The sequence below is a fragment of the Perna viridis genome, chromosome 11 (assembly GCF_037379345.1).
Source record: "Perna viridis isolate PV_CMFRI_1.1 ecotype Kerala chromosome 11, ASM3737934v1, whole genome shotgun sequence".
Classification (NCBI taxonomy): Eukaryota; Metazoa; Mollusca; class Bivalvia; order Mytilida; family Mytilidae; genus Perna; species Perna viridis.
In genome coordinates this window covers 22722929-22745932 of record NC_142455.1, presented here as the reverse complement: position 1 = coordinate 22745932, position 23004 = coordinate 22722929, and the positions used below count along the sequence as shown (strand labels likewise).

Here is a 23004-nt window from a genome sequence, read left to right as displayed (position 1 = left end):
ACTCGATGTAAATCCTAACTGTTTGTGACATCATCAATTTAAAAAATTTTGATAGGAGTTACCATAACATTATGGAGAATAATCTAATTTTCAAGTCTTTTATAAAGTGTTGTGGTGCTCAGGCCTGGGCTATCTATAATTGGTTTACAAAACCGCAAAGATTAAGATTAAAAGTATACTTGTAATGCCACATATAAGAAGATATTTACTTACAAAAATGTTCTGACCCTCACCACAAAAATTGTAATGTAATTCATAGTCACAAAAGTGAATGAACAATTCGGTCTCTACTAAAAACTGGAATCATGACGAGGTGCACTGGCAGGGTAAGCGTCCTCTTCTTTTCTAGAAACCCCAGCCGAGTTGATTATAAAAACTCAAGTCTAGTGTAGACTCGATGTAAATCCTAACTGTTTGTGACATCATCAATTTAAAAAATTTTGATAGGAGTTACCATAACATTATGGAGAATAATCTAATTTTCAAGTCTTTTATAAAGTGTTGTGGTGCTCAGGCCTGGGCTATCTATAATTGGTTTACAAAACCGCAAAGATTAAGATTAAAGTATACTTGTAATGCCACATATAAGAAGATATTTACTTACAAAAATGTTCTGACCCTCACCACAAAAATTGTAATGTAATTCATAGTCACAAAAGTGAATGAACAATTCGGTCTCTACTAAAAACTGGAATCATGACGAGGTGCACTGGCAGGGTAAGCGTCCTCTTCTTTTCTAGAAACCCCAGCCGAGTTGATTATAAAAACTCAAGTCTAGTGTAGACGAAAGAGGAAAGGAAAACTATGACATGTTGAACAAATAAGTTTTCATGGTGCAGATGGATACAACGTAACGATCCACGAGTCCACGATGATTACCATAAAACGTTTGTGAACTGATCTTAAGTGAAGATGTCTTATTAGTTCATTTGGACTTCACAAGTCTCTCATTTGTTATTTGTATGTATTATTTTAGTTACTTTATGTTCTTTGTCGTGTTTTTTCTGTTTTCCATGTCTGGTCTTTGTCTCTGTATTGACATTCCTTTTATTTCCGTTAGAATCTTGGTTCCTTTGATTACCCTTGTACACGTATGACTCATAATAAAAATGCTTTGATCATAAAAATAATTTTGAAAACATTGTTAGTTGACTTGTCTAGTAATGTCATCTTGTTTCTTGTGCGGTCGATAGCTATACTTGATATGAAGAAAAATTTTTATCGGCAAGAAGAGAAAGTCAATAGTCACAAAAACATTGCAGGATGGTAGGGTGTATAGTCCCTTTCGAAAGGTGTGGACACTATTATGCACATCGCGAATATAAAAGATTAGTAACTGAGAAATTATTATTCAACAAACTAACCATGCGTAATCAGATCAACCCTAGATTATTCAGATACGATAAAGATTAATGTCTGATGATGCTAGAATCAAATGTCGTCATTTAAGAAGTTATCTATGCGGAGGAGTAATCAAGGGAACCAAGATTCTGGCGGAAATCAAAAGAATATAATCCAGGGACAAAGATCAGACATGGAAAACAGACAAACACAACAAAGAACATGAAGTAACTGAAATAATACATATAGAGTAACGAAAGTAAATGAGCAACTCGGAAGAACTATGTTTTATCGTTATGGTGTATCCATCAGCACCATGACACTGATTTATTCAACGGGTCATAATTTTCCTTTCCTCGAGTTGGGGTGTAGTTTAGACTTGATTATATATATGTATGCATCCTTGTATTAACATAATATTTTGATCCTCGCCGTGCATGATATGTATCTACATAGTAATGTACTAGCAAGTAAGATGGTAGAGTTGCCTCACCCCATTAGACTTCTTGAGCAACTCGGCGGGTGTTTCTAGAAAAGCAGAGGACGCTTACCCTACCGGTGCACCTGGTCTATGCTCCCAGTTTTTAGTCCGAGTTGCTCATTTACTTTTGTTACTTTAAATGTATGATTTTAGTTACTTTATGTTCTTTGTTGTGTATGTCTGTTTTCCATGTCTGGTCTTTGTCCCTGGATAACATTCTTTTGATTACCGCTATAACCTTGGTTCACTTGATTACTCTTAAACATGATATACAGACAATAACAGTGTAATATATTGAAATTAAAACATTATGCGGATGAGGCTTAGATTTGGGGTAAAGCGATGTTTTGCGTTTTTGTTCGATTCTATGTTTTCTTTATATTGCAATTATAATAATTTTTAGTAAGTTAAATTGTTAAACATTATTCATACATTTGTTACATTTGTTCCCTTCGAAGGGTCCCGATAGTGACGCTACTGTATACTGTCAGTGATCATATATTACTAATATATACACTCTCAATGCATTATGGTTGTTCAGATTTGGAGATTGTAGTATAACTGATATAATATTACCTGTACCTCTGTGCCGTCTTTTGTTTCTCAGCTGTTTATTCATTAACTTTTCCCTAATAATCGATACAGTCCGAACTTTCTACGATAAAACATTGACAAACAGTAACTTACACACAAAGCTTAATTAAGGAATCACTGTTGTATTTCGCCGGTCTATGAAGAAATAACTTCAAAAATATAACTGTCATTCCTTATAATTTGAATAGTATCAAAATTCATCGCGGAAACATATTAAAAAGGTTGATGACGTCATAGTCACATAACAAAATTTTGTCTATAAGATGATGGACACAATTTGTTATCCAATTAGAAAGCGCAGAAAGCTGCTGAAATCAAATTATTGTTCAAAAAGAATCTGTATGGGGGTCAGATTTCAATATTTTTGTTTTTTTTTTTAATATTTGGTCATGTTTTATTTGTTTCATTTTTTTATTGAAACAAAATTATTGGGTATAGCGAAACATATTATTTTTCATATCCCTGGTTTGATAGTTATAAAATTCGTGAGAAGTGGGAAACGTTACGGAAACTAGTATGGATATACTATCAGAAATGTGAGTTAGTGCCAATAATTAAAAATAGTATCCCATTAACATTTTAGTAAAAGACAAAAATTATGATATGAAACAATTCATTTAATCAGATCAAAGCATAGAACGTTCTGATCAGTCCTTAAAAAAAATTAAAAAAAATAATAACTTGTATGCATTCTCTTACATTAAAATAATTAATCAACATATCATCACGTTTTACAGTTGCTGATGAAAATATACAATATCGAAAACAATTAAATATGGCAGTATCATTAGCTGCACAATAACGAGAATCCGGTATATTATTGATAATAATTAATGTACTATTTTCTAAGCTTTGAATGGTGTTTTGTAGAAAAGTTGTTTTTTTTTTACATTCAATAAAACCTTAAATCAACGTCCATTGCATCTGTGGATTGAGTTTAATACAAAACTAGTTGTTTCTCTACATCTAAGCAGAAATCGATGGAAAGGGAAACCCATGACTAAACTTAACGACAAACGCGATGACTTCTCACTCCCCATTGTCAGCTTTCTTTTCATTTGATACAACTTCAACACCTGTATATGGAGTTATTTTATTATCTTTTTTACGTGGTTTAAGAGCTTGTCAAAAATGTGCTAGACATTAATCATTTTCAACTAGCTTCTTGACCAGGGGTATGTTATATAAAATCAAAGTTATCACTATAGTTTACAAAAGATTTATGTTCGTCATCATGAATTCGTGGATCTTTTTGGTGTATTCATATACCATGAAAACCGAATTGTTCACCGTGTCATAGTTTTCCTTTCTTCTTTCGTATACCAAATTTTATCAACCACATCGGTTAGGTTTCCTATCCTAGCAGATAGCTTTTATCCCGTCAGTACACCTCGTTCATGCTCCCAGTTTTTAGTGGAGCCCGGGTTGCTTATTTACTCTTGTGTCATTGTACACCTTATTTTGGTAGCTTGGGTTGTTTGTTATTATTTTCTTTGTCCTGTCTTTATCCTTGGAATATAATTGTTATAATTTCCGCTTGGATCCCTTGATTAGTTTTTTTTCCCGAAATATACTTACCGGGTTAAGAACAACAGAGCAAGTGTATAAGAAGGGATTCAAAGCTGAATTTACTGGCAATACAAATACAGCCACCCAAGAGTATACTTCTGATGGAAATATGTGTCCTCTTAGAGCAAAAATACCTAAAAAGGAAACACATAAAAAATCCGACAAACCAAGTCAAAAAACAACATAAATTGGCGAAACAGTTTGTGTATTGTTACAGTACCTGAACCGATCCGTGCAACAAAAATTGCGATCGGTCATCGATCACCGATCAGTTTCCGGTCAGTCATTGATCCGTAAAACCGATCCATCACGTGACCACAGGGCAATCATTGTATTTTACGTTTTTTTGTTGTTGTCTTTGTCAATTTTACACATATTTACATAATATAATATATTTAAAAATCAATTTATGCTTTTATTTTACATTTATCTTATTTTAAACAGAGTGTACGTCATTTTACATAACAAAACTGCGATCAGACCGGTCACCGGTCATCGATCCGTCAGCGATCAATCAGTCAACGGTCATCGATCCGTCAAATCGTTGCGCGGATCGGTTCAAAGACTGTATTTGATCGTGCATTGATTGACTTTTTATAATTATGTCAATGTACGTGTACCTTGCATTTTTCTTTGATGAACAACTTACCTATAACTCCAATCGGAAACCAACACAAAAAGTCTGTCAATACAATAAGGAATAGCCTTCTAGCTAATGCGAGATTTTGACCTCTTTTTGTACTAAATTGTCTGTTGCTCCTTTGGACTGCATTATAGATACAACATTGACAGTATGCGATGATGAGAAAGGTAACTGAGTTGTAAAAGATAAAAATAGCTGCTGAGTACTCCAATCCATATGTATTCCGTTTTGAGAATGGGAGAGCTAAGCATACGGCTGTATTTGAATAAAAATATTCCGAGAAGTAGGCAGTATAACATAGCGGGAAAAGGCTGAGAAAAACCACAATTATCCAGCATATTATACAGGACAATTTTGCTCCTTTCAATGTTATCTGTTTATTTCCAAATGGGTATTTAATCTTTAAAAAGCAGTCCACCGTAATCAGCATAATAAATGAAACTGAAGCCTCCGATGATAAAGTTGATAACACACCAGCCAGCTTACAATATATACTCGTCCTCCAGTCTATATCATGGAAACTATAATTCCCTTTATAGTACATATCTGATGTAGCAATTATGATAAGGTAAACAGCCATAAAGAAATCTGATATGCTCAAATTAAACACATAGAACCAATGAACTTTCTGTAATAAATGTCTCTGGTTACTCAAACGGTACAAGATAATTCCACAATTTCCTATTAATGCGCAAACTCCAATTATCCAAAGAAAAACGCGTAAAATATCATTTCTCATTAGATCACTACAGGAAGAAAACTCGTCCATTTTCGGATAGCAATTTTCTTCTGAAACCGATACGGGTTTAAGACAACAGAAAAGAAAATAATCTGTTTTTAAATATTTCAACATTTCTAACGGGGAAAATATGCTTAAAGAAAATATTTGTACTTTATTTCTGGTAAAGTCCATATTCTGCAATGAATTAAGTCCATTGAAGCCATTGTTTTTAATAGTATGAATTTTGTTTCGTGAAAGATTAAGAAATAGAAGGCTTCCAAGCCCAACAAAGGCATCGTCCTCTACAACTTTTAATTTGGAACCAGTTATGTCGAGCGTTTGTATGTGCTGTAGTGATCTGAATGTCATGGGTTCAATAGCGCTTAAGAGATTATTTCCATCAATATCTAATCTTTTTAATTTCACAAGACCGAAAAATGTGTTGGCGAGCAATCTCTCAATTAGGTTGTAACTCAAGTCCAAATACAACATATTAGTCATATTTAGAAACGAAAATGATGGTAAAAGTTTTATGCTACAATTGTGAAATATCATTTCTGCTGCAAATTGGTATTGAGGTATCAAAAAACTGTTTTCCGGAAATTTAGAATGGCTTAAATCTACTTTCCTTACTATCGGAGAAGCGGATTCGAAAACAGACCTCAAGTCAACGTTGTGACAAATAAGTACGCTTCCACTACAAGAGCATACCTCTGGACATTGCGTGTAACATATAGATTCATCATCTCCCATAGGGCAATGTTTTTTACTATCACATACTTTCTCTATCGTCAAGCAAATAGTAGATCGTTGACATCTAAAGAGACCAGGACAACGCATAAAATCTGAAATCAAACATGTTTCATTATTTTATATTTTCGAAATTTGTAACGCGGGCAAAGGTAATCCAAAAATTCTTAATCTTGTTTCGTGTTTCACGGCTTTCTTTTCTTTAAGTGGCTTCCTGTGTATTTTATTCTGATTTTTCGAATAAGAGATTACTCACTGAAACACGTGTTCAGCGTATCAAACTTTGCAAAATTAATATGATTAGTGAATCATTCGGAACAAAACAAAGTTTACTTAACTATGAAAGTTCATTTTCTGAAATTCAATAGACATCCATTTGCTGTTGCTGGAGTCTAATAGTAAAATTCAATTTAATCCATGCTTTGCACTAAACGTTGGTCCCTAATTTCAGATCAGTTGAGGCCATAACCTCATAGCCAGTCTGTCAAAGTGGTTAGAAATCTTGATAAATTTTAAAAGGATCAAATTATTAATATTTAAATCATTGCATAAAACAAAAATGTCTAGGGATGATAACAAGGATATGGCTATTTAATTTTACGACCGGAAATGCTCTGACAGTCGAATATAAACTGCCACTTGATCAGCATGGCCTTTTTGGTAAATTATATGCAGCCATGTTAATGCATGGTTAACATTTTGAGAAAAAAATTTCTCATTTCGGTTATGTGCATGATACTCTAAAGCACATATAAACATCGTTTAGTAATAATCTTTTTGAAGATTCAGAGAAGATTCTTAAAATTAATAGCAAACACCTTGACCCAGTAAGAATGTTTATTAATCTAATGCTTTTTGGGAATTAGGGGCAAAAACTGCTGGTTTATTTTTTGTGATGGTAGCAATGATTTTCAATCACCCGAATATTCCCATATCATTTCAGTGCTCAATAGTGTCATTTTTTATAGTTTCAGAAAAAAGATTTAAAAAAAAGAAATAAAAAAAAAACAAAAAAGGGCTACAAATGGTGAACATATTTTTACAAAAATTTGGCAAAGAATGGATTGCAACACTTTAACCAAATGTTAAAATTTCTTAAGACCAAAAGGTGTTTGAGAAATTTGTAAACGAACTGTTGTTTGACCGGTATAGACTATTTTAGTAACAGCGGCCCTATTTGTTAATGGGTAAATAATCGTTACAATGTATCCATCTGCACCATGAAAACTGATTTGTCCAACGTATCATAATATATCTTTCATCTTTCGTCTACGTTGACTTTTTATGAGCAACTCGGCGGGTGTTTCTAGAAAAGCAGAAGACGCTTACCTATGGAGTTTTCATATCCATATCACAACTCATACCAGAGCTTGTCGTGATAACTTTTTCATACCATGCTAGATTTCTTAAAATCATGCTTCTGGAATATGGTAATGGTGTCACAAAATCAAAATGATTACCCTACCATTGCACCTTGTCTATTCTCCCAGATTTTAGTAAAGTCCGGGTTTCTCATTTGCTTTTGTGTATTTGTACATGCTTATTTGGTTGTTTCGTATTCTTAGTTGTGTGTCTAATTTCCCTGCCTGGCCTTTGTCCTTATGATATATTCTTTCGATTTCTGCTTAAATTGTGGTACCCTTGATTACTCTTCCATTTAGTTATGTTCATTATCTGCCGAAGAAAAAAATAAACTTAAAGAAGACTCCTAGTGATGCAATGCTTATTGGTAATAAAAATAACGTTTTTAGGACTCCATCCTCTACCTAACGAATATTGCATTATTTGAAAGTAATTACCACAATCCAATTCGTCGTCGCCACGACGACAATGTTTTATACCATCACACACCATATCAGACGGTATACAGAAGCTCTGAGGACATTTATAAAATCCCGGGGGACATATAAAATCATCTGAAAAAAAAAAAAAAAACAAACAGATAAATGTCAATTGTTTTCGAATAATCAAAAGTTCTTCAAACCGAATCACCCATATTTTTCATTCTCTGGACACTCCTGACACCAGACAATAGCATATTCTACATCGGAACTGGAAGTGGTTTACAAAAAAGATGTGAAATTAGTATAAAAGAGAAAAAAAGATATTGACCATGTGAACGCAAATAAATATGATAGCCTAGGACATTTTATAAGATATAAGCTATTAACTTGGCTAAAAAAATATCACTTTTAGTTTCAAACTATCTGTATAGTTTTGGAACGTAAATGAAGCTCAAGCTTGCTGCTATAGAAAAAGTCACTTACAGTTTCAAAATATCATAAGTCAAGATTTAATATTCCAAGAGAAAGTTTTTAATTTCCTATTCAGGCACAGGATGTAGCAAAACAATTCAAAACAACGAATTAAAAAAAATTAACATTGTCGAAGTACAAAATAGTACGCACAAGGAAAAATACATTGAAAAGAGATAGAACACTATTACCTCAACATTTAAAGTAAGCCTTTAAAAAATATAGATACTTTAAAAATAATTTCGTATAACACAAAGAAAAAAATATCAGTCATTTTGGTCACACAATGTACTCTACTAGTCTTAAACTAATCAATCAAGCAAGTAATTTATTTCAGAATTAGAGCACTCAAAAAGGTAATTGAATGTACTTATAATAGACATTTCATTTGCTGCAGTTCATATTTCTTCCTACCATGTTTTTTCATCTGCCAGTCTCAATTGGAATTTCAAAATAACTTAACCCAAAATTTAGTGATGTAAACTAAAATATTCATAGTTACTTTTCATTAAAACAAATAAAAAAGACCTTTTCCATAAAAATTGCATTGAAAAATTGGGTCTTAAAATTTTAAAAACGCTGAATAGATACCTTATTTCTTCTCGCAAAGTTTGTTAATCTGAACATATTGGTACATTTGTATGTAAACATCTTTCTTACTCGGTTTTAATTATTAGAATATTTTTTCGGTTTCGAGTTGTGTCATAATAAGGTCAAAGTCAATTTTCGAAGTCACGGTTGTCCTTTGACCTTGCATTTTTTAAACATACATTATTTCATGTATGATTAAAGATGAAGATCCAAAGGTTCTACGTTTACTGATTAAACGTTTAAGTGAGCAACCGACTTCGTTTCATTTTCCAACGCCAAAGTCACTTAACAAGCGAGGCCTCAATTCTTTCCAAAACATTATTAAATAGTTTTCCAATCTCTGTCTTAACAACATGAAGCTTTCGGGTTTTTACCTAGCTATTACGAATAGGAAGATTTTTACGAAAAAAGATTTTCTTCTTCATTTGAAGATAACAATCTCTTAACAGGGTCAGTCTGAAAGATCCCTTCAGATGTGTAATTTGTATACTAAGTATCGAAATTTGTCGCAATACACTTCTAACAATGAATACCCGCAGATAAAAATAATTACAATAATAATAATGATAAAGTTATTTGAAACGGAAAAGACCATAATCCTTCGTATTAAATATTGTCTGAAAAATAGAGGTTCCATTGACATACTCTGATGTGATTTAATAAGAAATTCATTGATTCGAGTGACTTTCCACACTGCACATGAACAACCATAGTTTTATTTTATATAAAGAGTGGTATTGATTTCATCAACCTATTCTTACAGGTATGAATTAAGGAAACATTAACTTTCGATTTGTAGGGATCAATTTATTTGGTACATTCGACTCCATCTAAAATAAGTATGTAAAGTTTCAGTTTGTGGCGGTAGACAGTAAGTAATTTGTTAAGAATTTTTGCAATGTATATAACGAAAATGAACATGTTGAATATGTCAAAGAGTCCACCACCGGGATGAATTTTGTCATCTCAAGGCCTCCCATGGGTCTTCCATGAAAGACCGACAAGGAAACCCTCACACCACAAGACAGACTGCAGCTGGTCATCTCAAGGCCTCCCATGGGTCTTTCATGAAAGACCGACAAGGAAACCCTCACACCACAAGACAGACTGCAGCTGGTCATCTCAAGGCCTCCCATGGGTCTTCCATGAAAGACCGACAAGGAAACCCTCACACCACAAGACAGACTGCAGCTGGCCCCAAAGTAACATTATTCACAGGTTAAGCAAAGTAGTTTACCCTATATACTCCAGCAACAAATGAAACTGAAAGTGAAAACGAAGCAATGAAACAATTCAAACAAAGGACAGACATTCCTGACTTGGGACATATTTAGCAAATGCGGCAGATTAAAATATTTGGCGTGATTACAATCCTCCTCCTTTTAAATCTGGCAAACGTGGAATAGTAAAAATTAATTTAACACACATATCAGTTTGAAAAGATCTGAGTACTTTGTAAAAACAAAGATCAAGACATTATACGTTACACAAATGAATAAACATGATTACTAACTGTTAACTGGACATACCAGCTCTAAACAATTATAATCTACAGAAAGTTATGTCTATTTGTATGCAATATCAATCCCAATACTTCACATGTGGGGTTGAGAATCACGGTACATCATAAGTCAAACAACAAGGACACGGTACTTGTCATTCCGAAAACTGTTTTTAAATATAATGTGTTAGTTACTATGTAAATACCCTATTAACGAGTAAATATTGAATCAAATGAAAAAAAGGAGAAAAAAATATGCTGAGTATAGCCTATTCAAAGGTTCAGTCAAATAATTGGGTGAGCATTAAGCTTCCCAACCTTTGTGAAGAATATACACATAAGTTATAGGCTGGAAGTTACCCAAATGCAATAATAATTTACAAGTTCATCTGCATGTGATAACAGGCGCAACACATGCGACAGGTTAAAATACTTTGGCGTGATCACAACCTTTCTGCTTTTAAATCTGGCAAACAGTATAACCCAATTTAACACACATAAAAATTGTGAATGATTTCCTTGTATCAGGAAGTTTCAGGAAATTACAAGGCAATCATGAGGACTTTGCCTGAATATATGATATATCTGGTAAAGATTGTCTTAACTGTCATGGTATCATGTTGTTGTACTGTACATATATATATATGGGTGGGGTTGTTAACAAGTCCTGTTGATGTAAAACGTAAACTACGTTGTTTAAAGCAATTGCATTAAACTAAAAAAAGGAAGTTTGTTTTTGAGTAGTTTATTTGAATTTATTTTGCCAAAATATCATTGCTATGCAAAAATACTGGAATTGTTGGAGAGAATCCAATATATATGGACATTATAGGAAATATTACTTGAAGGCCTGCTGAGAATTGCGTTTTAAATTACAACTGTTATAATCGCCTTAAAGTTTCAAAAAGATTAAAACGTACCACAATTCTGAATATGCGACATATCTCTACAAGCTGTGTAATCCTTATGCAGAATACAATGATCTGTGTAGTTGTAAACTCTTTGACTTGTACAACTGCGAATCTGTGGTGTTGAGGTAACAGGTATCACTGCAAAAATATGTTGCATTAGACACTACTTAATTGTCCGTCTCTGTAAAATCAGGTACTGGGTGAAACATGGTTTGAAAAGAAACCCTACATTTTGAAAGTTCATTTTGACTATTTGCACTCCCAGAATCAAGAATAAAAGCTAATATTTTCCATATCATTTTGGTAAATTTAGCTTTAATTTTATTGAAGAGCACTACAAATGATCGTATTAAGGGCAGATAACTCTGTCAAAAACCTCATTTTTGACACTATATTGAAAAAAAAATCTGGGCAAATAAAGTGTATCAGAAATGAAATAATGGTCTTTTCGAATAGAGAAAGCATCCTTGAGTGAAATTACATCGTCAGATCGGAGATGTTTTGATATGAATGTTTCTATTTCTTCCAATCTTACAAAAACTGGCACTTTAATTACAAAGCCTATTTTCAAAAGATTGATTGACATTTCTACGTTTGGTCGTTACACAATGAAACACATTTACCATCTTTAGGTGATGTTAAACATATTTATTACGGTTATTTAATTTATTGGTATGTTTCGCAAGGGGTTCGAATCCCGCTGAGGGAGCGACCAAATTTGCATCACAAATTTGCAACCTCGCATCGATTCTAGAGTTGGGGTGTTGTTTAGACTTGATTATATATATGTATGCATCCTTGTATTAACATAACATTTTGATCCTCGCCGTGCATGATATGTATCTACATAGTAATGTAATAGCAAGTAAGATGGTAGAGTTGCCTCACCCCATTAGACTTCTTGAGCAACTCGGCCGGTGTTTCTAGAAAAGCAGGACACTTACCCTACCGGTGCACCTAGTCCATGCTCCCAGTTTTTAGTGGAGTCTGAGTTGCTCATTTGCTTTTGTTACTTTGTATGTATGATTTTAGTTACTCAATGTTCTTTGTTGTGTTTGTCTTTTTTCCATGTCTGGTCTTTGTCCCTGGAGTACATTCTTTTGATTACCGCTATAACCTTGGTTCCCTTGATTACTCTTATTAAAATACTATGTTGCTCCTCGCCGTGCATGCTATGTATCTACATAATAATGTACTAGCAAGTAAGATGGTAGAGTAACTTTAAAATCTTATGTTAGCTGTGAAAATAAAGGGTATAAACAAAATAATCTTACTGAAAGATACAAAAGTCCAGTGCAAAAGTCAAAGGCAATAGTAAAAAACATAGAAAATCTGGATTAATACTAACAATATCGCGACAAAGACCGAAAGTGGAAACAACCACAATGGTCCTTGATTGGTACAGACGTTTTTTGCGAAACTGGATTCAACTATTGTTTTAACCGCGTTTCACCTCCTATTTTCTTCCTGTTTAATTTATTTCGTTGTATGGCATTACAAACAAAAATTACAAAATTGCTACCTGGCAAAGATAATAAAAAATGTCATGAAAAAAGAGTTATATTGATGGTATTATGAGTTTTTTTCATTGGTTTTTATATGAAGTTTGCTGTATCAGTGACCTATGTATTAAATGAAGGGATTTGAATAACGCTTCCGAATATGAACAGGCAGTGGGCGATTTGTTTTGTTTTTAATTTGTTCACCAATTTCATATCACAAATGAAAACTTTCTCAAATTTAAATGTTGATTTTGGATTAACTGCATGAAAAAAAGAGAAATAAATTACATAGTTTTCATTGAAATTTATTGAAAAAAGTGGGATATTTGTTTTAATTTGCGCTTTTAATTTGGTTGCTTTGTTAAGGAAATTTTAAATCAATTTCTGAGCCATCCATTGTCTTTTTAAAACAAACTTTATACTTTTTGACATCCACATGGTTTAAGCATTTTATTACAACAACACATTTAGTGGGCTCCTAATAACATAGGATTTGTCGATTTTTACATGAACATTCTCTTAAACGAATGAAAAAGGAAAAACTAAAATGTAAACACTTTTGTCTCTAACTTTCAATAATACATGTTGTAAAAATGTTTTCTACATGCATACTATAACAAATTACCTGTTGTGCAAACCACAGGACCTGGTTTGAAAGCATGAAAGCTTTCATCATTCAAGGCGTTAGACGGTAACACATATGAATCAATTGGTAACTTTGATGGATCTGATACAATAATTTGGTCGATTAATGGCACATTTAGTTCTGCTTGAGTCCAATCAGTTCTTCCTACGCACTGACATCTGCAGAACAAATTTTTAAAATTTTATTAAAACTTTCGTAATTTTATTAAATCGAGGACAATTAAAGATGTCGTTTAAAATTTCATAATTATGCACATTCACGATTTGCACGTTTATACTTTTTATATCTCAAAATAAAAATATCTTACTCTAATCATAAGGTAATTAAAACATGTATAAACTTGAATAATAGAAGTAGAAATGTATATGAAACTTTGGAAGAATCGATTCGGATTTAATGATCAAATGTAGAGATGTTTTACCAATTTATAGAATGACCATCAATTTCAAATTGACAAAATCCAATAAACAAGAACTCTTTAGTATTGCCATTTATAAATATGCAGTTTTCGTTTAGATGAATTAGACAATTGATCTGATAAAAATGAATCAGCTTTGAAAATAACCTATTTGTCTAACACACACACACACACACACACACACACACACACACACATATATATATAAACATATACGTATACCTTTCATTACATGAGTCAATAATGTTTTTGTTCCGAAATAATCCAGTTTCGATGCTGTCCTGGTAATAACACATTAATACTAATGATTGGCTACATTTATACGCTGGATTGAAAACAATTTCATTTACAATCTTAGGAAACCTATAATGTTCATGAAATGTTTCGAAAGCTCCAGTCGAACTACTACCGATCCAGGAGTGGGTAGCGAAAAAATGTGTTGTTATGTTCACAGTGCCCCCGATTACTTCAAATTCACAAAATACGTCAACGTCAACTGTAAAAATAGAATTTTTGAGTTTATTATGTAGCCTGGGTTCCCTCCTTACTGCCATTTTTCTATAAAAATGAAAGAAAAGAAAACGAAACTGTCTTGTCCAAAGACTTAAAGATTAATGATAATTAGATATCTGTTGAAATTAAGGGGATAACTCATTCCTTTTTACTACAATTGGTATTCAGATATAGAAATTTATTTTTTGTTTGATTCAGAACACTTTCATAGTTACTCAAGAAGTATCACAATATAATACGACATTTTTTTAAAATATAAAGGAAAAAAAATTAAGGTCCACTGTTTTCGGTCATAAGAAAAAATTAAGACCAAAACATTTGTTTCCTTGTCCTTTATCATTTGGATGTGATCACCAAACCTATTTAATCAAGTAATGGAACCTGTCGAGGTAAAATGTAATGAGATACTCAGAAATAATGGTAGAAATACTACTTAAATGATATCATATGACGATATTAAAAATATGAATGATTTACATTGTAAAGTATATACTCCATTTGTTCTAGCTCCTACATCCCACCATTCTTCGCATGACCTTCGGTGATTAGCGAAGCATGGAAATTGTATTATTCTTTCACCTTCTATATCAAATAAGCGTAAATGTTCGTCTTCAAAGGATTTTCCAGGACAATCTGCAATCCCATCACATACTCGATTCATTACTAAACATGATCCATCAAAACACTGGTAGCTATTTCTTGAACAAGATTCTGAAACAATAATTCCATTTAACCATATTAGAATAAAGTCAATATGTAGATAGCTAAATTATTTCATTGATGAATTGGGGATTTGCCAATAAAAGCAAATAGCGAGGTAGAAAAACATGTGAAGTGGACAATTTGAATTACGTTTTAAAGGGTCAAATGGACGGACATACATTATATTATGATAAATTGCTGCAAATGTATTTTTTGTTAATACTTTTTAACCTTGATGGACATTTAAATCATCATAAAAAAATAAATAAATACAACAAAACAAAAATATTTGGACAAAGAAAATACAAAAAAAACTTTTGGTTGGTTACCATGACAACTTTTTGGTCTAATATTTAAAAAATAATTAAAACTATTGCATGTCTTTTTTCTCACCTATTTATTTGGTTGAGTGTTCTTAAATTTTAGCATACAGTAATTTTCAGGCTGCATTTTCTTTTATATAATTTCAGTTTTTTTACTAGATTTTTACCACTTTAATAGCATAATTGCGCCCCGTGCAGGTCTGGGTGTCAAAAGAATAGGTATGCACCTGCGCTAAGCTTGTCGTAAAAGGCGACTAAATAGCGCTCAGAACCCTAGCCGGGGCTAGGGGGCTAGGCCCACAGTGAAATTGGGTTGTGTGGCCCAGATGTTGGAATGGGGTACCCCTGACGTATTGCATGCTGGGGTTGTCAGGCTATAATACCTGACCGGAAACCATAGTGGTGCACTGTGTTGGGAAAAATGCCACGTTTCTCTCACGTTAAAGAACCCTGCTGTGGTATTCGATAGGAGTAGGAGCCTTTGCGATCCAAAACAGGAGACTAAATTACCAACCCTACCTATCGCTTCCTTTTTCTACAGGCAATCAAAATTTGTCGACCTTATATCCTTATTTCCCATACCTTTTTTCATTTCATCATCATTATTTCATATTCATTTTATGATCTCTTTCGTTCATCGCCTGCATATAGCTGAAGTATTGCTGCTCGGGTGTTAAACCCCAATAATCAATCAATCAATATCATAATTACATTTACAAAAAGTGGTGGTATGCCTAGATTTTCCGAATTTTCATTTTGTTTTTGGAACTAGAACAGTTTGATATGATTGTGTGAATGACAACAGTATTGAATTAATAATAATTGGTATTGTTATCTATGTCTTGTAAGCATATCTATAAGATTTCATATGAAATTTAGAAAGGTTGCATTTATTTTGACTGTGTTTTCTGGTCCTCACGATTTAATATAAATATAAAAGAAATACTGACCACAGTCCACCTCATCCGAACCATCTACACAATGTTTTATAGCATCACATCTCTGTTGAGTTGGTATACACTGGTGATTCAAGCAAGTCCATTCATTCTCTGAACACTCTGGCCATGCTATTGTTATTCAAAAGAAACAGAATTTAGACTTCTTCTGTTTATAATTTGATTTAAAAAAGAAAAATAAAGTCCCTGAACCTACAATTAAACAATTTAAAACGGAAACAATATAATTTTTTTTTTAACTAGCTCTTATGATTAGCTGACTCCCTGTGAACAAACAAGCTTATTTTGTATAACCTGATTCGGTACTGTTACACCATAAATGCCGCCACTCACATAATCCAAAACTACATAGCGTTTTGAATAGCAATTCACTTTCAATGCTTGCACGGGAATCAATTAAAAATGAAATTGTAAGGAATATTTTTAATTTTTGAACACGTTATACGAATGATTTGGCTCGGGCCAGTTTACAATTTGTATGATGAACAGTTGAAAAAAAATTAAATCACTTAGAGTCAGCATTTTTCATTTGTAATGTTTACTGTCTTTGAAGTTTTCAGATTCGAATTACCAATCTGGGTTGAATAATGACAAATTGGATAATCCAACAGAATTATTTGCTTGACAAGCTCCTCGTAGTAGATAATTCGTACCGGTCTTTGACACTCGTGATAATAATTTCGGTCTGGATTCATTCGATGAACCATAGAATTATTATCGCATATCATTTTAAAGCGCTTTTTTTCCATTGGATTACAGTAAATCAGATGATATAAGACGATTTACCCGTCTTTATCTTATATTATGTACTAAATACAGCTTGAACTCGGCGTTTCTCGGGACTTTCCCGAATTGCAGAAAGTGCAAAAAAAATATATTGGAATCTTGGGATAATACGGTATATGATACGGATTTTGCCATGTATTATTCTCTATCCAACGTTACGTTGTATCCATCTGCACCATGTAAACTGTTCAGTTTAACGTGTCATAGTTTTTATTTCCTCTTTCGTCTACCCCGGACTTACCTTTTGATGAGAAACTCAGCGTGTTTTTCTAGAAAAGCAGAGGCTGCATACCCCACCGGTGGACATGGTCCATGATCCCAGTTTTAAGTGGAGTCCGAGTTCCCATTTTCTTTTGTTTCTTTGTATGTATGGTTTTAGTTACTTTATGTTCTTCGTAGTAATTGTCGGTTTTCCATGCCTGGTCTTTCCCTGGATTACATTCTTTTGATTTCCGGTAGAATCTTGGTTCCTTTGATTACTCTTTATCATCAAGTGATAAAAATGGAACGTTGATTGACAAAGGACTAGGTACACTAAGGAATGTTTTCAACCCTGTCAGCTTGAATTTTTAAACATATCAATAGAACATCACCAATCAGCATTTATGTTAATTACTATACTCGACGTCACAATTTCGATTTGAAGCTCTATTTTTTAAACTGTCGGGACTTACCGCTAGAGTTGTCTCTCTTTTATCTAATTTGAAGATAGTTCGCATATATGCATGACGTGATAGTACCAACGAGTCGTTTGTTGGCTGAAATCGCGAGTAACAAATCCTTACGGGAAAATCCTATATTAATATCCGCCTCGTTGGTTTCTACGGGACGATTTGTTTACAGACGTAGGTCGTAAGTTCGTGTCGAACTCCGGTGACAATCGTATTATTTCCTGCCATATTGGATGTAAACAAAAGCTGATTTGCCGTACGCTTTTTACACAATGCTGTGCAGTTTTTAAATCGCTAGACATGCCTGTTTACACTGTTTTTGTGTATCATTTACGAATAAGGCAATTTTGAACTGGATTTAAAGTAAGACAGCCAGGATTCTTGGGTTCAGACATTTTTCTTTTGTCAGTAACTCACATGCAACGTATTTTTGTCGGATTATTTGAATCACTATGATTGAGTTATTATTCGATCGTAAAGCGCGAGAGGTTACAGTTTAGAGTACGAAATTTGCATATGACACATGGCATTTCATGCAAAGGCTTCCACGATAGAAAAAAAATATAAAAACATGTTTACATTTGACAGGGACTATATATATAAAATGTACATGTACATATATGTACAATACTAATTGCAATATAAATTCCCTGAATACTTCATAACAATCCTTATCAGAGTACTCTGAACTTATGGAGACACAAGCACTTAGAGGGATGTCTTTCCATTTTAATTTTAAGGACACGTTGAGTATTCTCTTGTATTATTGTCGTTATCACTGTATAGCATTGTGGAATGAATTGACAACTGAAAAGATCATGAAAATGTAAATTTATTACAGGTCTATGAAATTTGAAGCTACTTTAAAATAGTCAGCTGACCTACACAAACCACTAGGTTCTTTTCCACCCCACAAAAATTTTAAATTTATAATAGTTTTGCATTGAAACTTTAAAATGATGACCATACCAAGTAAACCAAGCGGTGTTTCTGTACATATTTTGAAAATTGTAAATAAAAGTACTGTGCCGTATGTGATCGAACGTACATATACACAGATTTGTTACTGAAGACATTGCTGTAGAGTTGTTGTCATATTTTTTACCATGGAATGAATGTCAACAGCCAAAGAATATTTCTCAGTAATCTTCCTTGGATTGGACTATATAGAAGTACAAAATGTACACCATCTCAATGCACAGGTGTGTTCCCAACAGCAACCCTCTTTAAGTTAGTTGATATGTGTTTGATTCAAGATAGAACTGTCGAGACATACCAAAACTCTGTGCAACAATCTTGTCCATATTTTCTTTTCACTGGTGTATGTTTTAACAAAGTTTATAACTACATTGTGATAAATCAGATGCTTTTAAGTACATTTGTAATTCGGTACATAGGACTTGTTATGTTGTAAGACACCAGATCTTGTACTTGTATATAATTACTTCTGTCAGTATGAATTATAAATTCGCTACGTGTACTCTGCGCTGTAGAAAAATTATGTATATGAAATGAACGGTATATTGTTAACCCATACATGTATAATTTTACAACTCCATCAAACACAATATTGACAAATATTTGACTCCACATTTTCTACAAGTATATATGATAGTAAAATATGGTCACACTATTCTGTCAGACTAAGTCCACAAATTATCATTTGTAAATATTTAATTCAATTATACTAGTCTTTGACAAAGTAATACTTTTAGTGTCATGGTGACTGTCCTTGACTCATTTTGTTGTTGTTGTATAGATAGGAAATCTGTATTACACATTTCACAATTTGAAGTTATCAAATATATAAGTGTTCAACAGACAAAAACAATTGCAGAAAGATCAGATTTTGTTTCTTTGGAGAGGAGGATAGGAACATTTTGTTGGTTACAAACAAGTAGGTTGAGAAAAAGGGTTAACACGCAATTTTAGTATGAGGCTTACTAAAATTCACCTGAGTTTTGTACACATATTCATTAATCTATTTGCGGACACCTAGCAAATTTTCAATCAAAGAGTCGAGACATGGAGAGAAAAAAAATAATATTTTATAAGTTTCACATTTAACAACTATAATATAATTTAACAATTCCAATATCAGCATGATTAGGTACATGTATATGTTCATTTCAATAACAATATCGAGTAATTGTGCATTTTAAAGAAATCAAACACAATGCTATCATATTTAGTAAATATTTAGTAAATATAAAATATAAGTTTACTGTATTGGCTTAAATTAAAGTATCAAGGAATCAAACAACATTGTAAACATTCAGGTTATCAACATAATCAATGAAACATGATTGTAGATATAATCAGTTTAAATTATAACAAATAACAAGATTTCAATTATTGACAGGAAAAGTTATCACGGATGTTGAAATTGTATCACAGATATTGCTTGTATTACAATTCAATCGTACGTGCAAGATGGGCTAATGTATTCATCAAACCAACTTTCCAAAAATCGTCCCTTTTCAAGCAGTAGCAGAAGATTAGACAAATGTGTGCTGAGGAAAATCATGTTGAGTTGTACACAAATCAAAAGTTGCAAGCATGTCCACTCTACAACAGCTTTTGAAGGTAAATAACACATGTCATACATACATGTACATGTACAAAAAGTTTTAATTCATGATTACCTTAGTGCCAAATCATTACTATTATTTCCTAGCAATGTGATACGGAGCATCGTCCATAACGACCACAGACTGAGGGGAGGAGGGTGTCCTTGAACCACTCTGTAAAGTGCTCCTTATTCATCTCGTCATGATTATCCTGACTATTGGTTTTGATTCAAAGTTCAAAATTATAAGAAGCTAAAGAGTGATTTCCCTCTAGATCTAAGTTTTATCAATATAGCAATTTCATGTCAAGTACACTGACAAATAGTAGGGTCAAGGCTATGTTTAAATCCATCCTATCTGTTGAAAAATTTTGTACAACTGTGCAAAACCTTGCCCAAAAAGATTGAGAAAATAAAAGCGTTGAACCCCTTTTTTTTATTTTTAAAAAGTACAAGAACTACAAATCTTGCAAAGTACTATTTCATATACAGATTTTACCTCAGGCATTATGATCAACTAAATGACAAACTTAGTTGCATGATTTTTAAGATCAAAATCAATTATCTGGTTTATAGATGCACTACATGTACCTTTTACTGCTAATGTTTCAGTATTTTACTGTCTTATTGTAAACATAAGTAATGTATAAAATTACCGGAACCCCAGTTGTTTCACTGTTCTTGCCACAGTAGATACTGAAACAACAATATCGTTCTTCTTCAAGGCTTGCTGCAGTGCGGGCATGGTCACAGGCTGTGACTTCTGGTGCATCTCGTAAACTGTTCTAACCACACCTTTGTCAAAATTATCCAACTTCTTCCTGCTAGGAACAGGTTTTTGAGCAGTGGCCAGATGAATAGACTTCACCACATCTTGCACAGAGTCGCTCCTCTCCTCATTCGTCTTAAGCCATCCAAATAATGGTATTTTTATTAATTCCTGAAAAAGAAGAACATGTTACCTCCTGACTGTTAAATGCTATGAATATGTTCATGTATACCGAGCTAAGAAAATATTTCTGGGAAAAGAAGTAGACACTTCCAGGGGTGGACTCCCGAAGATTTTTTCAACCAATTTTAATTGTTTCTGTAATTGTTCACTTTTTTGCTGAATTCCTTGATCACTTCAAGTGACTGCTTTCTTCTTTGATTTGGTGCTCAATGTTGTCATTCATACAGAAGTGAATTGTGCTTACGAGGTTCCTTGTAAGTAAAACCCATAACTTTAATTATCTCTCGTGGCAGTCCTGAGGCAGTAATTATATTATTTCATACACATCTACAAATGATACCCAACCTTCCTAAAAAAAATTCTTTAAAATACATTGAGTGGTTTTGGAGTCTTGCGCTTACATAAAATATTGACAGACAAGGTGATTCTTTTATACCCCATAACTATATTTGCAGGGGGTATAATAACTTAAATATTCTTGCTAGATCGAGGTAATATTGTACTTTATTACCTTATTATAAGGTTTTATCTTGTTTATTAAATATACACATATTTTTCTCTATTTTCAAAATTTATTCAGGACAGGGTGATCTATTGCACTGTCGATGTACTATTGCACGGTCTCCTTGAGGAGTCTATTGCACTGACCCCATATTGACCTTTATTTAAGCCTTTGATTTATTGTTTTGACTTTTTTAAGCGCTTCATTGAATTGGAATTTACACACAAAAAACTGGTGTGTGAAAACGTAGATGTGACTTTCGTCTGCCAATTCGTAAAAATGGAGCGGTCAATTTCCTCTTCCTGGTCGAATGGTTGTTTCTTTGACAAATTCCCCATTTCCATTCTTTATTATATCTAATAGACAAATTAGGTAATAAAACAGTTATTTAATGGGTTGGATGCAATAGATTAGAATATAAACATTTTTCTTTTCCAACTATGTATGAATCACATACACTTTCTAAATTTGAAATTGAAATGTGTTGTTATTACCTGTTGCTATAGCAATACGACTAGAAGGACTTTTAAGACAACATGCTCTTTTTAATCTTTCTTCCATTTAAAAAAAAACTTCAACATATTTTTCACAATATCCAAACCTGAAAAAAAGAATTTACATTAGTTTAAATAATAACGATCTGCACCATAAAATACCTGAGTACAGTATTGCAGTTCAAAAAAAAAAAAAAAAATATAAATACATGTACATATACTTCATTTTTGTAGGGATTCAAATGCTTTGCAGGTCACAGCTTGACACAACCACGAACTTCAAACATTTAATAATTAGGTCAAGTGTGAACTCTATATATTCAGGCTTAACACCTTTCAAAAAAGTTTGGTAGCCCATCTCTAAATTTAGAAGCAATAGGCGACTGAGCGATTGCAATTTTTATCCCTTAAGATACGTATTTGACCAGAATCAAATTGACAACTTTCAAACCCATATTCTAAAATTGGAATACCTGAAATCAATTCTTAAGAAAATGTCAATTTATATTTGATTAAACATGTTGTTTTTTCATGACCATTTGTAAAAAAAATGTTATTAGTATTGTTTATATTCCATACATGTATATGTTGTAACTGGGTCATAACCATATTT

The 23004-nt window shown here is 32.9% G+C and overlaps 1 protein-coding gene across 1 annotated transcript in view; it reads right to left on the bottom strand.

Annotated features, from left to right (window-relative positions):
- LOC148603394 (uncharacterized) overlaps positions 1-23004 on the bottom strand; it is a 71024-nt gene that overhangs the window by 4234 nt on the left and 43786 nt on the right. The window contains exons 21-29 of the mRNA XM_088551541.1: positions 16412-16528; positions 14914-15147; positions 14146-14419; positions 13485-13663; positions 11367-11495; positions 7899-8015; positions 4635-6194; positions 3995-4119; positions 2399-2477 (exon numbers count right to left, since the gene is read on the bottom strand). Coding sequence (XP_088407667.1) covers positions 2399-2477; positions 3995-4119; positions 4635-6194; positions 7899-8015; positions 11367-11495; positions 13485-13663; positions 14146-14419; positions 14914-15147; positions 16412-16528 — 2814 coding nt within the window. The remainder of the gene's footprint in view (positions 1-2398; positions 2478-3994; positions 4120-4634; positions 6195-7898; positions 8016-11366; positions 11496-13484; positions 13664-14145; positions 14420-14913; positions 15148-16411; positions 16529-23004) is intronic.